Source organism: Pangasianodon hypophthalmus, chromosome 9 (assembly GCF_027358585.1).
Source record: "Pangasianodon hypophthalmus isolate fPanHyp1 chromosome 9, fPanHyp1.pri, whole genome shotgun sequence".
Lineage (NCBI taxonomy): Eukaryota > Metazoa > Chordata > Actinopteri > Siluriformes > Pangasiidae > Pangasianodon > Pangasianodon hypophthalmus.
The window spans coordinates 8,760,996-8,775,674 of NC_069718.1; the positions used below are offsets into that span (position 1 = coordinate 8,760,996).

Below are 14,679 nucleotides of genomic sequence, written 5' to 3' on the forward strand. Positions count from 1 at the left end.
TGTAACACTGAGATAAAGTCTTCAGGACAGAGAGATTGCAATTTCCCAGCAACATGACACTTTTTTTATATTATTAACTTTTATATTATTAACGTCTGGTAAGGGAACGACTGTTTATAATTGTTATAACGCAAGTTATAATATGTTATAATCTGTGTTGCAGATGTTTCACGATATTAAATGCAACTATAAACTGTGTAAAAGTTGGCTTACAACATACTGTACTTTAAAAAAACTTGAAAATTGTAATTGTTGGCAAATTGCTATGGTACAAGAGGAACAAAACACACTTCAGGATGTGCAGTTATTGGAAAATAATCAACTTTGGAATCCAACAACAGCATGTCCAAGTGTTCTATTCCTTAATTTGAAAAAAAAAATAAATAAATAAAAATAAATAAAAAAAAAAAAAAAATCACCTATACAAATTTAAAGTAAGATTAGCGGTCCTTGCATGGAAGTCTGTATCTCTGTGCCATTAACTGGATCTGGAACAAAAAGTTTTGCTTCTTGAGCATAAGAACTAATTTTTGACTGTAACTCTTTTTTTAATGCAGTGTAAAAACCTCAACCACAACCCAGGATCAGACTTTAGTAATCATTTTATTACACAGTTTTAATCAACACACAAAGCTCAAAGAGCCTTTCAGGAAATTAAATATACAGAAGTTTGTCTGTGAGGAGTTTGTGTCCTCTCACCCAGGGACCCAATCAAGTCTGTCTCAGCCATGTTAGCATCTAATTCATCAAGAGCAAGGGGGGAAATAATGCAGCTAAAAATGGAACTAAGAGTTACAAGGGGGTCATAGGGGGGAAAAAAAAAAAAAATCCTAAACACGTGCTTATCTAAGACTGTTTTTAAATAACCGGTCCAAAATCCTCCAGAAGTGTGAATGAATGTGAAGTTGCTCGTGGCTAAGGGAAGGGGTAGAGACAGTCTTGGTTATGGCAAATGGAGAAAAAAAACAAAAAAAAAAAACCAAAAACAAAAAATATATTCATAGTATTCAAGTCCTTTAGAATGATTCACAAGAGAGGACCCAAAAGATCTGACATTGTTCCATTAATAACCTGCTATGATTCTAAAAGAACTCCTTATAGATTTTATACAAAAAGATAGCCAGCATATACCCCTCCCCTCCTCTGCCAAATGGAAAACACAAAACAAAAAAAAGAAACCCTTTTTTCCTGATCCAATATACAGTCTGAAACCCAGGAAATGGAAATAAATGGGGAAAAAAGTAAATCTCCACTACATCACAAAATGGAAAAGAGAATGGCCCTCCCTCCCCAGTGTTTAAAAACAAGGAATGCTTTTTTTTTTCTTTTTTTTTTTTTCCAAGCCGTGGACATTTTCAACTGCAAAAAAACTGAATCTGGCTGACCCTAAGCAGCAGGCAAGTCACCACAGCAACGGAGACGCTAAAGCAGAGATGCCGAGCGCAGGGTGTTCGAGAAGATGATGGTGGGATAGTTGAGGACAAATAAGCTGGAGTTGGACTGAAAGTCTGAAAGTATGTACACCAATGCTATGAGGGGGTGGGGGTAGAGGGAGAGGAATGGGGCAGGTGCTCTGGTGAGGGGAAGTGTGGCTTAAAGAAAGCACTCCAATGGAAACCAACAAGATCTGTTTTTTTTTTTTTTCTTAATCTTTTTTTTTTTTTTTTTTTATCTCTTAAACTTTCAAATCTCCCCTAACCTTAAGACGGAGAGGTGTAAATTTTTTTTTCTTTCCCGCCATGATTAGAACTCCAAAACTACATTGCATACTTTTGTGTCCATTCCCGAGCTATTCTGTTGTACCTGAAAGAGAGACAGAGAAGAAAACGAAACAAGCATTAAAATCAAACCCACGCATACAGGAACACATGAATTCATCATTTCCTCATGACTGTCACAACGGCTTCATATACTTCAGCTGTGTTTTAAACTACAGGACACTCGGGTCATGTGCCAGCCATTTCACAAGCAGACAGGTTCTCTTTTCTGATAGTGCAAAAAAAAAAAAAAAAACAAGCGAAAGTTAAAGAGCGGAGAACAACAATCTGCTAGACAAACAGCAGGAGAGTGCGCGATAAAACGTCGACAGTGAGTCACTGTACTGGTGGCATTCTCAAGTCTTAAGATCACAGTGTGCACAGGAAAGAGAGACTCGAGGTTTTGCCTAGACACATACACTGATGCATATCAGTCACTGTCCTGTGCAGGCACATCTTTATGTATTCGAATTTGCACACGATTAAATTCCACCATGATGAGGAAAAGTAATTTATCCATTTAAACCTGCCCTCTAGATAAAATATACATTTTTGAAGTCAACCAGTCGAATGGATGTCTGACTACTCGACTAAATGATCTCAGAGAAGCTGTGTATAATTCTCCATAATTAGTATGCTGTGTTTCTCAGTCAGTGCCCTAATAACCAACACAAACAGGCCTATTTATCAATTTAAGTACAATCAATGTTTACTGCACCGAAAGCCTCGTCCTCACAAAAAGTCTGACTGTGATGGATTATGTGCAATAACTGGAACATCGCTCACAGCACACAAAGTCCTGCAGGAACTGCCGTAAGTTACAAGGACACTGCTTCCATGCTAGATGTGCTAGTGCTTAAAAATATATATAAATATAGGTTCATCATGAACAGCAGAAATGTCTTTGGCCTTTATGCAGATTCCCATTTTAAAGCAAGAATGCATTTCTATGCTTTATTAAATTGCAATATTATAAATTATACTGCATCACTGCTGAATTCTCATTTCCGATTGATCAAAAGGTGTTTTTTTTTTTTCCTTTTGTAATGCCGGCTGCGATTCAAATCACGTTTATATTAATGCACACATTCTAATACCTACACAGGGACTTGTAGGGTGAATGCACTGTAAATGGATTAAAACGTGTAACGATATTGTGGTTCTTTAACGTTTAAGGAAGGAGTCTCCAGTGTCAGAGCTCGTAAACTGTTTTGGTATAAGAGGAATGATGCACTTCGTGAAGTGTTATAGGAAAATAATCGACTTTGGGGTGGTAACAGTAACTCGGCACTGCGTCAGGCCATACTGCACCACCGCATCTTTAATTATTTCAATATAACAGCGCACCACAAAGTGTTTGATTTGTTAGTATATAGAATGAATGTCTACTGAATTCACGTTCAATTAATTACTGGAGCAAAGAGATCCAAGTGATTACTCTGAGCACTGATTCACACTAATGTATAGCGTTTCATACTGAGGATAACCACTGGATTAAAAATCTGGATCAATCATCTTTATCAGACATAACTCAAATTTAATTTCCATGTCAATTAACTTCTTTTGCTGGCAACAAAATCCTAGGATATAATGTAAAGTATTCAGAAGAGAGTTGATTTTTGCCTGTGAATTACCAAACCTACAGGAATAAAGCTACAGCATTATTTCCTACACAAACAAGCAGATAGAGGTAGAATTTAATTAGTTTAACGATTAACACAAGTATTTAGAGTTCATCCATTCACAATGGAACACAAAGTAATTTCATGTTCAGACAGAACAATTCTAGTTCATTACAAAGAAAAAAAAAAAAGACAGAAAAATTAAAAGACAGAAAAATTAAATAAAGACTTTTAGAAAGAGGTAATGTACTGAGAGACTCACTTTTCCCTGTCAGTCTTGTAGATGCGGGCGATCTCGGGTACTAAGGGGTCATCCGGATTGGGGTCACACAGCAGAGAGCAGATAGACAACAGGACTATGGGGGGAAAAAAAAACACAGGAAAATAAATATAAATCACACAACAGAATGATAAAGACCAAGCAAATCAGATATGGATTTATTTACATGAGGCCTTAAAGTTGTGCTCAGGTTCCTTTGAACTCTATTCTTCACTTAGCAATAATCTAGATCCATTTTTATTTAGCTGCCTCGAGTCTCAAGTTCAAGTCATTTCGAAAGCCCATGTGACCTTGCTGTATCAGTAAAACATAATTTTCCCCAATGCAAATAATAGTTCCTTTTGCATTCTGTATACTAGTTTCAGAAGGATTTCTAATTTTATTATCCTTACTGAGAGTGTGGATCTGCAAGACTTTAAATTCTTCTTCTAACTCAAAACTATTTGAAAAGTTATTATGTATGCCTCACCAAGGACAAAAGAGGGATTTTCAAGGGCATGTGCACAATCAAAAGTAGACAAAATACATTAAATGAAAGAAATCAGTGAGTTTTTCACATCTTTTGTTAGTTCAAAAGCATAAACTCACATTTTGGAGATCAAGATTTTTTTTTTATTATTATTTTTTTTTTAATAAGGTGTTACACTAATAAGGACGGGGCATTTCCAAGAAGGCACTGCCTACACTGTGCTTTTTTTTACTTCCTCGTGTCAGTTCTGAACTTTACCCCATATGCCAATCCTCATTCCATACAAGGAAACATTATTTACTCCAGAGCGGTAACAGATAAACATTTTGTACATGAAACACATCCTGAATTCCGGTTTTACCCAACAAAATTCCTAGACATGAGAGTCAGGAAGCGTAGTCTGTGAATAAGAGCAAGCTTTTTCAAGACTATTCACACTTAAAGGTGTGTTTTAAATCCAGGGTTCTCAAAGCGGGGTCCAAGGGGCCCATGAAGTATAGCTAGAGGTTACTTTTTTTTTTTTTTTTTTTTTTTTAAAACACTGGTGGAAATCACAACAATGATAATGATGTGTTATCAGTTGTTATGTCTATAAATAGTGTCAACTGGACTAATGTGATTGGACAAGTGGTGTTCCAAGAATGCTGATATTTAGTATAACAGCACTGGGACATTTCACTGTGTGCATCACTCCGCTCGTCTGTGTTCACCACATAAAACTCAAATTCTAACACTAGTTCATTACACTGAATACCTTTCCTACGCTTACTGTCATTCATTCAGTCAGTCAGTCAGCGCATCACCATGGCAACATGCAGGCAATACTCCGTCCAGCTGTAGCGTCTTTAAAAAAATATTTTTGTTGACTGAGCAAAAGTAAGCAAAAAAATTTGTTGTGTTGTCTCTGAAATGCGAGTTACTTGATATATTTATACCACAGCGCAGTTGAATTCTTGAATCTGATTGGTCAGAATGTGTGTATTATCGTTCTCTAACTGCACGGCTCAGACAGCAGTCCCAGCTGTGATATGAACGATAGGTTAAAATTAATGCACTCGTTCTAATAGGTTCTTGTTTCTAAAGTAACAGCTCATACTCAGGCACTTGTGTGGACGCTCCATATAGTCCAAGACTAATAATAAACACTTTTATTTAAAAAATTAAAAAATAAATTAAATAAATCTGTTGTGGTTTAACAAAGAAAAATGTGTAATTGTTGATGTGGTGAAGTTTTTCATTAGAAGACATTACATTGAACATTTATGGAAAGTCTCAAGTGTCGGCGCTTTGAAACGGTCACAGGGTTTTGTGAAGTTTATCAGCCTAGGAATGTCTTTAAGATGGAGAAGTTCATGCTTTCTAGTTTCTTGGTAAAAGGACAAAGTGCAGTTTTTGCATGTGAGACAGAAAGAGAGAGAGAGAGAGTGGTTGGTGAAGGAATGACTGTTTGCCGCGGCTATAACATAAGCGATAACAGGAACCAACTCATCTCATTAAAATTAAACCTAACTATAAACCATACAAATTCGCAGCGTGAATAAATTCAACACTGTAATCACTGGCAAATCGCTGTGGTGTAAGCAGAACAACACTCCTGACCATGCTGTTGTGCTGACATAAGGCACTCCACTTTGTGTCATGTCGCATCACACCACCATGTCCGTTGGTCCGTTGTGTTATTCTTACTTAATTTCTGATTACTAGAACAGTTGTATGAAAGCAGTATCACACTCGCAGCATGCTGTTGTACTGAATATCAGCACGGCTATGATTATCTGTGGCACTTGTTCCGTGCTGATATTCAGTAAAACTGCACTCTTGCTCGTGCTGATATTACTTTATTGAATAAAAATTTGATTCTGTTCTATTAGTGGAAATTGAGGGAACTGTTACTGTACATGCTTAAATAATGGAGTCAGTGCCGATTTAGTCAGTGAATTAAATATATAAATAAGACACTTAAAACTGGTACCAGACCACGATCAGTTTTGTGGTCATTTACTGACTAATGCTAATGTGTGGGTGTGTGTATACCTTTGGAGATGGTGAGTGCAGGAGACCACTGAGACCGTAGAATATCCAGACAGATGCTGCCATTGCTGTTGATATTTGGGTGATAAATTCTTGTGGTGAATGCAACCTGAGGGGGGAAAAATATAAAAAAAGAAAAGACACACACAAGATTAGTAAAATGAATAAAACACATTACATTCACTGCACCATTCATAATCTATCATTATCTAACAATCTACCATAATACATCATAATCATAATCTAACGTTTTAATCTATGGCTACATGATGTACATTAAAGAAAGCTGCCTGTTGTGACGCATGCATGTTGTTTTTCCTGAAATGGAAAGTCAAACGTAGTGTCACGTTCATTTGTTACTGTTATAAAGCAACTCATTTGAATGATGACATGTTGAAAACCACTTCCTCATATTGGCATCACAGAGGCTACTCAGCAGCTCCCTACACAACGCACAGGAGCACTTTTCAGAAGGAAAGAAACTGACCTTTGGCGGTTTGAAGGGGTAATCTGTGGGGAAGTGAATGGTCAAGAAGAACACGCCACCCTGATAAGGACTGTCATTCTGTAGCAAGACAAAAAAAAGGGAAAATATTTTGATAAGTAACGGATCACAGTTGTGCAATAAGAGAATCCTGTAATGCAGAGAGGGGAAAGAAAAAAAAAAAAAAAAAAAAACACTTACTGGTCCCATTATTGTGGCCTGCCAGTGAAACACTGCAAGACACAAATGACAAGAATGTGAATTTAAATGTGATTCCAAAGAACCAACATGTTTATTCAAACAATTTTCTTTTATAATTAACAAGTCAGTATATGCAAAAACTTCAACTAAGACAGAACCGAGTGCTGTGTCCAAACTTGAATGCTAAGGATCTGTCAGAAAACTAAGAAAATCAATCATATCATTCATACTTTTACCCATTTAATGAGAAAATAGGATGATGTAACACGTTAAGGGACAGAATCCATAATGCTAATCTGTGATGAGTTGATTATTAAATCAAACGCAGTCAGAGAAAAGATCCAGAACAGGACAAAGCTTGCAACATTGTAGGATATCAGGATATTACGCTGAATCATGTCCAACAGGGGTGGGAAGCCACGCCTGCCTCATGATTAATGCTCATGATTAATGCTCATGATTAATGCTGCCTTATGATTCGATTCTTAAACGATTCCTGATTCATCCAGATTTACACAAGCATTTGTGCCGTGTCCATGAAGAAACACCGAAGTGCGATGAGTGCGGCTCCAAAGTGTGTAGAAAGAAAAGAAAAAAAAAAAACAAAAAAAAAAACACGTAAGCTCTGGTTTTCTGCAACCAAGATCCTTAGCAATAAATACTACAAAAGTATCAACCTTTTTTTAATCAATCCTTTTTGCTCTAACTGCTGGGTGCCATCTCTGATACGACTTTGGACATGTACGCCATTTTTCCCCCTGCTAATCCTAACCCCGTGAGGAAAACGCCCGACGTGATTTCTCATACTGGTTGTGTTTAATCTTGGCACAACAGGTCTCAAACTGCGAAGGTCTTGTCCAGCTTGCCTCTTCTCTGACGACATCTCTCCCTCTCTCGCATGCTGAGCATGAACACGACCTCCAGAAGCTTCCAGAAGTGGATGAATTTTAGTTTGCTGAGAATTTCTAGTTTTTCAAGATTAGATCTCTAATCGTTAAGTAGGCGGGTTTGATATTTAAAATTTTTTTTTTGCACCCACCTCCCATTCCCACCCATGATCCCGAAGCTCCGCCCCCAGGACATACAGTGGCCTGTCAAGTTGAGTGTCTATAAAATAAATGATCCAATCACAAACAAGCATTCTGGACCTGAAATCCATTTACTGAATGTAATTTCTCAGCCAGTTAGTACACTCTAGTACTATCAGACCATGGCTTAAACCATTATTTCTGATCATGTTTTATATATCTTTCAGGCTATTCGAACAAGTACATACGTAAAAAAAAAAAAAAAAAAAAAATCAACTAATGCACCTTTAAGTTTCTTGCATTGCTGCTTTCCAGAAAGCATCGCACACGATTATTTCTCCCACCGCTACCCCAATGCCCAATGACAATACAGGGCCTACAAGTATCAGATCAGGGCACAATGCTTGGAAAACTCTTCCTTGTTGTAGTTTAAAACAAGTGCTAAGCTCTTACAGATAGTGTATACATCATACAACCAAGAGTTAGAGCACACAGGATGGTTAAGATGTACATTACGCATTACTCCTCCGCAGAGCTGAATGAAAGCTTACACTTGACAGATGAAAAGCTGAGATAAAAGACAGCTATGAAGAGCACCGTTGATGGATCAGCGATCGATACACCGCCTGTTTAGAGCGCGTACTAGTAACAACAGGTCTATTTAGTGGCAGAGCAGAAGTCTTAACACATACAAGACGAGGTTGGAACTCCAGGAACAAACTCTCTTTATATCTTTAATATTCACTATTTCATTTTTGTTTTTAAATTTCCTTTTTTTTTTTTTTTTTTTTTTTTTTAAATTTAACATTTACTACCAGCACACTTCACTCACATTTAAGTTTAAGTTAATTGACCGGTACTTACTGTCATCCCCTACTGGTCCTGCTGAGCACTGGGCAGGGGGGTCACGGCCCAAATCGTGCAGCTCCTTCAACACACACACACACACACACTTAATTTATAGCTCATACATATTGCGGAGAGAGATACAGCAAAGATACTACGATACGAAAAAACAAAAACAAAAAACCCAAAGTCCAGAGATACCATGAACTTAATATTAGTAAAAAAGTTAATATTAAATTTTCACATTTAATCTAAATGTCTCAGAGTTGAAGTAACACATCACAATAACAATAGTCATATTGTTTACTTTTAACTTAAAACCTTCTCAATCTGTTCAAGGAGCAACTACAAGATTTAAAAAAACACAACAGTATCTGACATTCATCACACCAATATAAACCGGATTACACCACTTTGGATTTTTTGATTATGACATTACTGCACACTTTACTCTTCACCTGTATGCTTTAGATGTGCTTTAGATGTGCTAATGGACCTCAGGTCATGGCCAATGATACTTCCCGTTTTCTCTGTATTTATTTATCCCCATGACTTTGTTTTGAACGGTGCTGTGTAACCGAGTTCACTCAATGTACATAAAAACAAGGCCTCAGGTGTTTCACTTCTGCCAAATCTTATAAATATATATATACACAAGCCTGTTCAAGCTCAATGGGCATGCAGTGATTATTATCTTGAAATAACAACTCCAGCATGGAAATATCAACTTTACATTTAGAGACCTAAACTGTTGACTACGTTCAGACTTCAGTTTGTTTTTTTTTTGTTTTTTTTTTTTTTTAAATGAAATCCTACATTTAACAAGGAAACATTTAGTAAAAAACAAGACTTCTTGTAATCTGCTTTTAATTATAGTGTGACTAGAAGCAGGCGATACAGAAAAAATACATCTATGTTACGCAAAAACACAAAAAGTAGTACTGCATTAAAAAAAACTTCATAATTTAGAATTTCTACAAAAATACATTTTCAATTTTTTGTTATTAAAAATCACAAATCACACAAGAGAAGTTTTTTTTGTAGAAGGTGGAAGGTGTGTATCAGACATTGGCAGCCTCCTCAGTCTGCGTAAACTTTGTAAATGGTGAACAGTGAAAATGAAACTAGCCACCACATTGATCAGCGCTCAGTCCCTTTCACGTGATTACAGAGTGGACTGCAGCTGATCCGGGCTTCTCCTGGACGAGGACTGAGACCCGAGACCCGGGTTTTCTGGAGGACCGGGGAGCTGCTGCTGCGTGTGCGAGTGATGATTCACATCAGGGCTGGGCAATGTGACCAGATCATATTCACACTGTGATTAATTATGTACACTTTTCTGAAATATTACAGGTGTAGTGACGATATCCTTTACTAACTTTTTTCTTTTTAAAAATTGAAAACTGATTGGAAGATGGCTTGTTAAAAAAAAAAGTTTACATCTTTAAAAGTGTTAAACTGTCAGTTTATGAGCAAAACTTTATACATCTCTCACTTTCTCTCTCTCTCTCTCTATATATATATATATATATATATATATATATATATATATATATATATATATATATATATATATATATATATATATATATATATAGGCAAGATGTCGAACAGCAACTTTTTGATATATGGTGGGTATCATGATATCTTTTTATGACTTTTGTAGTAACAAGCTTCAGATTTGAACAGTTCTCTACTGTTTGAATCTTTCAAATTGTAAAGCGTTACCTGTTACAGATCTTCAGTATTTTCCCTCCTTTTCAATTTCAGTGGGGAAAAAAAAGTATCAGGGGATCCAGATCTTAGCTTTACCAATAAAGACAGTGGCATGAGGCATCAGTACAGAGAGTTTTTGTCCTGAGTGTTGTTAAACTATCAGCAGTTAATACTATAAACATTATAAATTTTGTGTTTTTAAACATGTAATCCTTTCAAAGTCTGTAATTAAACATGCTAACTCAGTGTCAATGTTTTAGGCCTAGAGAGGAGTGTGAAAGTCAGTGTGTATGCTAACGTGATTCTAACGAGACGAGCCTCATATGCGTCTCGTCGAGCAAAACCGCTACTTCTAAATGAACCTGGTGAAACATTGTTTAAGACAAATAGGTTGTTTAAGGAAACTCAGTAGTAGGAATGTCACTTGACCTTGATTTGTACAGTACCATGTTCTGAACTTTACTCAGTGTCATGTGAGATTACAGGACACCTCTGCTTCTCAAAATGGGGTCTGTCCTTGTTTTTTTTTTTTTTTTGAAGTTACAGTGCTCAAAGTCACAACCTTCCATTACCAAAGTTACTATATTATTAAGTTCTTGAATGAGGGCGAGTCAAATGACAACTTTAATCTGTTTTTTTTTTTTTGGTTTGATTTTGAATCGTTTATTGCAAATTGGTGTAATAAAAGTGTATCAGGTTGAAGCCATCAGTAGAAGGGGCTACTGAGAACAACGGACCAGTCATACATTTTTACTTTAACAACTAATTTATGTCACACTTTTAAAGTCTTCATTGCACTCACTCTCGTAGTTAAACTGTTTGACTGATCACTGGAACTGAATGAGTTTAATCCAAACTTCAGTAACTCAAAAACAAGTCGGCCTACAAATAACTTCAGTCTAAACCTAATAAAAATGTATAAAATGTGTTCTGCTGGTGGAGTGTTCACGAATAAAAAGCTCTAGCCCTCTAATAATAATAATAATAATAATAATAATAATAATAAATCAGCACTGAGGTGGTGGTCGGTGAAACTTATTTTACAGTTAAAGGTGTTCCAGGGTGTAAAAAGTTTGAGAGTTATTGTCTACACGGTGATAACAGGCCACGGGATGACAAGCTTTATATTTTTTGACCACAGAATGGCTTTCATATCGGGTATTACCGTAATACAACTAATACAGGCACTGAAAGTCAGTATGATGATTTTGAGCAAACCTGAATGGCAACAATTGACCGTATTTAACTACAGGTCGTGTTTCTAATCCTGAGAGGACGCTTGGGCGGGTTAAACCTTCTAATGAGGAAAAAGATACGAGGAAAAAAAAACATTCAGATTAACAGAAACTGAAAGACATGGACCAAAGGCAATAAAAAGAACAACTCGGGATATAAATGCAGGATAAAGTATCAGGTACGGTTGTTACGGTGAATGACTGGACTGTTACTTCACCACTGACTATCAAAACTCTAATTACAATTCATTTACATTTATTGCGCTGTCATTTTTTAAAATCAGATTCTTTACTCCAGTGGTTCTTGTTACCTTGTTACTTTCGATCATCAGCGACTGCGAGAAGGAAAAAAATTAATTTTTTTTTTTTTAAAAAAAAAGTAGACTGGATTGCGCAACCCTTCTTCTGGACTCCACACAAATCATACACCAGCAACATCGGTGTCTCTGCACAGAGGGGATGTGACGGCGCTGAAAACCCTTCGGCTGTGTGATCCGTTACTGCCGTGAACATGTTACGCTGCTACCTCGGCTGCCGCTCTTAGCACGTTCCTAACTATCACACGTGGCTGCTATCAGACGTGGCACTGCCGGCCAGAACTGAACCAAACAACAGTCTTTGGCTACTAACTCGATACAAGATAACAAACATGAAGATATTAGACTGTACTGATGTGAGAAAGGCGTATAATTGACAGACTAGCACACTTGACTACACTCACCTTGTAGCGCTAACAGCTTGTTAGCTGCCAAATTCATTAACCTGCTCAAATGGGACACTTTTCCTCTCAACCTCTCTCTCAGCGATAAATACTGACAGCTTATCAGTATCAGAGTCGTTCTCACCCCAATCTCTCTAAGAAACAAGAACAATTCCTGAATTTGGTCTTTTTGTATCCTTGCAGAAGGTTTCTCCACCGGCTTGTGTGTTAACACCAGGATACGTTAAAACCGTGATATTTTAAGACGAGGTGGAAATTTCAAGGCGTGACGGTGGAAAATTCTGGAATAAAAAGCTCAATAAACATCCAAAATATTTACTCACTTGACAGTCATGCTTAATACTTGAATATTTTGTTATATTCGTAAAAATAAATCCGTACTCAGGGTGTCCAGTGAAACAGTTTTATATTTAAAAAGTTGAAAAGGTGTACAAAGCTATTTTGTCCACACTGTGATGACTCTAGTGTAGTTTTCTAAGCAGGAATTCATTACCGTAATACACATAGTATTGGTATGAAAGTCGAAATGATGATATTGAACACCAAGAACATACTGTCGTGAACTACAGGTCGTGTTTGTGAACCTGACAGAACTACGAGACAGGGTTAAATCTCAAAGTTAGAAACCGAAACGAGGGAATTAAAAAAATGCATTTTTTTCTTCACACACCTACTGAAATTGAAAGAGACGGAACAAAGGTTAGAAAAGAAAAACTCCAGGGATATAAAATGTTCAGGCTCGGGTATCAAGAGGGAGCTAACAATGGTGTAGGGTAAAGTTATCGAGAGAGAGAGAGAGAGAGAGAGAGAGAGAGAGAGGGTGATTTATCAGGGTAAATGTGAGTAACAGGTTTAATTCTGGGTGTGAAGTTGAATATTTGGGATGTGAGTAAGCTTTACAAACTCGCACGCTAGCATGACCAGAAGTGGGACTTAGCCAAGGGTGCCAAAACTTAATGGCACGCCGCTCCTTGACTTAACGTGAGAGAAAATGGTGAGTATATCGGGTTGTACCGATACAGAAACCGACTGTAAGCACTAGTTAGCGCTGACGCCTTTACTAGCCGCCTAGTTGCTAAATTCCTGCTTCATTAGCAAGGAAAAAAAACTAGCCACCTAGCTAGCTCGCTTAGCCATCTCCTAGCAACGGAAATGTAATATTTGTCTGATATGTTGAGGTTTTATTCGCTAGCTGGGTCGCGTTTTATAATCGTAAGCAACTTTAAAGCGGGCCTGGTGATTAGCGAACGAGCTAGCTTAGCTAAACCACAGAAGTCGTGCCGGCTAGTTCAGCTTTCTAGCTATCTTTCTATCTATTTATCTATCTACCTAGGAATATTCTACTTGGTAGAAATGAATACCTACATTTTGTTTCTCAACAGGATTATGATTATGATTATAATAATAATTATTAAGAATAATAACATGATTAGCTTCACGACACTTTAGCTAGCGAACACAACACGATGCGTTACAGCTAAACTAGCCAGAGCTACATTTTTGGCCCGAAATGTTTGTAAGAGGAGCCGTAGTATCCGTCTAAACATTTATATTTTTTTCAAAAATAAAGCAAGCAGACATTATGTAGACACACTGTAAATGAATGTGGATGGATGATAAAGTCGAAGTGCGAAACGGAGGCCTCACTTCCTTCCCCCTTCCCCTCACCTTATGAATTCTCTTCAGTGCCATTGTTGTGCTGCTGCTGCTGCCGCCGCTGCTGTCAGTGAAAAGCGCACTCGCTTATTTCTTCACAATCTGCTATAAACTCTCCTCCCGAGTCTGAGCGCCGACCAGCTCCACGCACGGCTCAAGGCTTCTACCAAATGTGCTCGCAGATGACGGAACCCGGTCGATGGTGGCTTTTTCTGTCTTTCTTTCTTTCTTTTTTTTTTTAAAGGCGAAACTGAAAGGTATTATAGCAGCACTCAGACTGAGTGAGTGAGTGAGTGAGAGAGAGTGAGAGAGAGAGAGAGAGAGAGAGAGAGGCTAAAGCGCTCCTTCCTCCTGCAGCGGCCGCCGCGACCGAATCACGCACATTATAGCCGCTCAGATGGAGACTCCTCCGCCTACGCGCGGCTCTAATTAGCGCCGTGTCGATCCTCTAGGGCACCAGGTAGTGCGCATGAAGGCACTATGTTACACCCTAGATAGTGCGCGTGTATAGGGAGTGACAGAGCTGTTTGAGAGTTAGCCAGTGCTTAGATAACTTAGCTGCCGTAGAATTTTGTGCAACTAGCTCAAGCGTAGATCCAAAATGGCGGAATGTGCGCCTCTATATATATTTAC

General features: G+C 37.6%; 1 protein-coding gene across 1 annotated transcript; it reads right to left on the bottom strand.

Annotated features, from left to right (window-relative positions):
- Positions 1–584: 584 nt before the first annotated feature.
- ube2d2 (ubiquitin-conjugating enzyme E2D 2 (UBC4/5 homolog, yeast)) lies at positions 585–14,416 on the bottom strand. Its single transcript, XM_034307347.2, has 7 exons — positions 14,059–14,416; positions 8,737–8,800; positions 6,845–6,876; positions 6,647–6,724; positions 6,163–6,268; positions 3,642–3,735; positions 585–1,803 (listed from the first exon to the last, which is right to left on the bottom strand). Exons 1-7 carry the CDS (start codon positions 14,080–14,082, stop codon positions 1,758–1,760), a joined length of 444 nt encoding a protein of 147 aa, XP_034163238.1. The 5' UTR covers positions 14,083–14,416; the 3' UTR covers positions 585–1,757.
- Positions 14,417–14,679: the final 263 nt, after the last annotated feature.

What these genes read in the sequence shown, in the direction of transcription:
- ube2d2 (XM_034307347.2), bottom strand. Translation starts at nt 14,082, where the DNA reads ATGGCACTGAAGAGAATTCATAAG. An exon ending in AGGACCAGTAGGGGATGACA is followed by an intron (nt 6,877 to 8,736) that starts GTAAGTACCGGT and finishes TGTGTCTTGCAG; the next exon opens with TGTTTCACTGGCAGGCCACA. An exon ending in ACCCCTTCAAACCGCCAAAG is followed by an intron (nt 6,269 to 6,646) that starts GTCAGTTTCTTT and finishes TTCCCCCCTCAG; the next exon opens with GTTGCATTCACCACAAGAAT.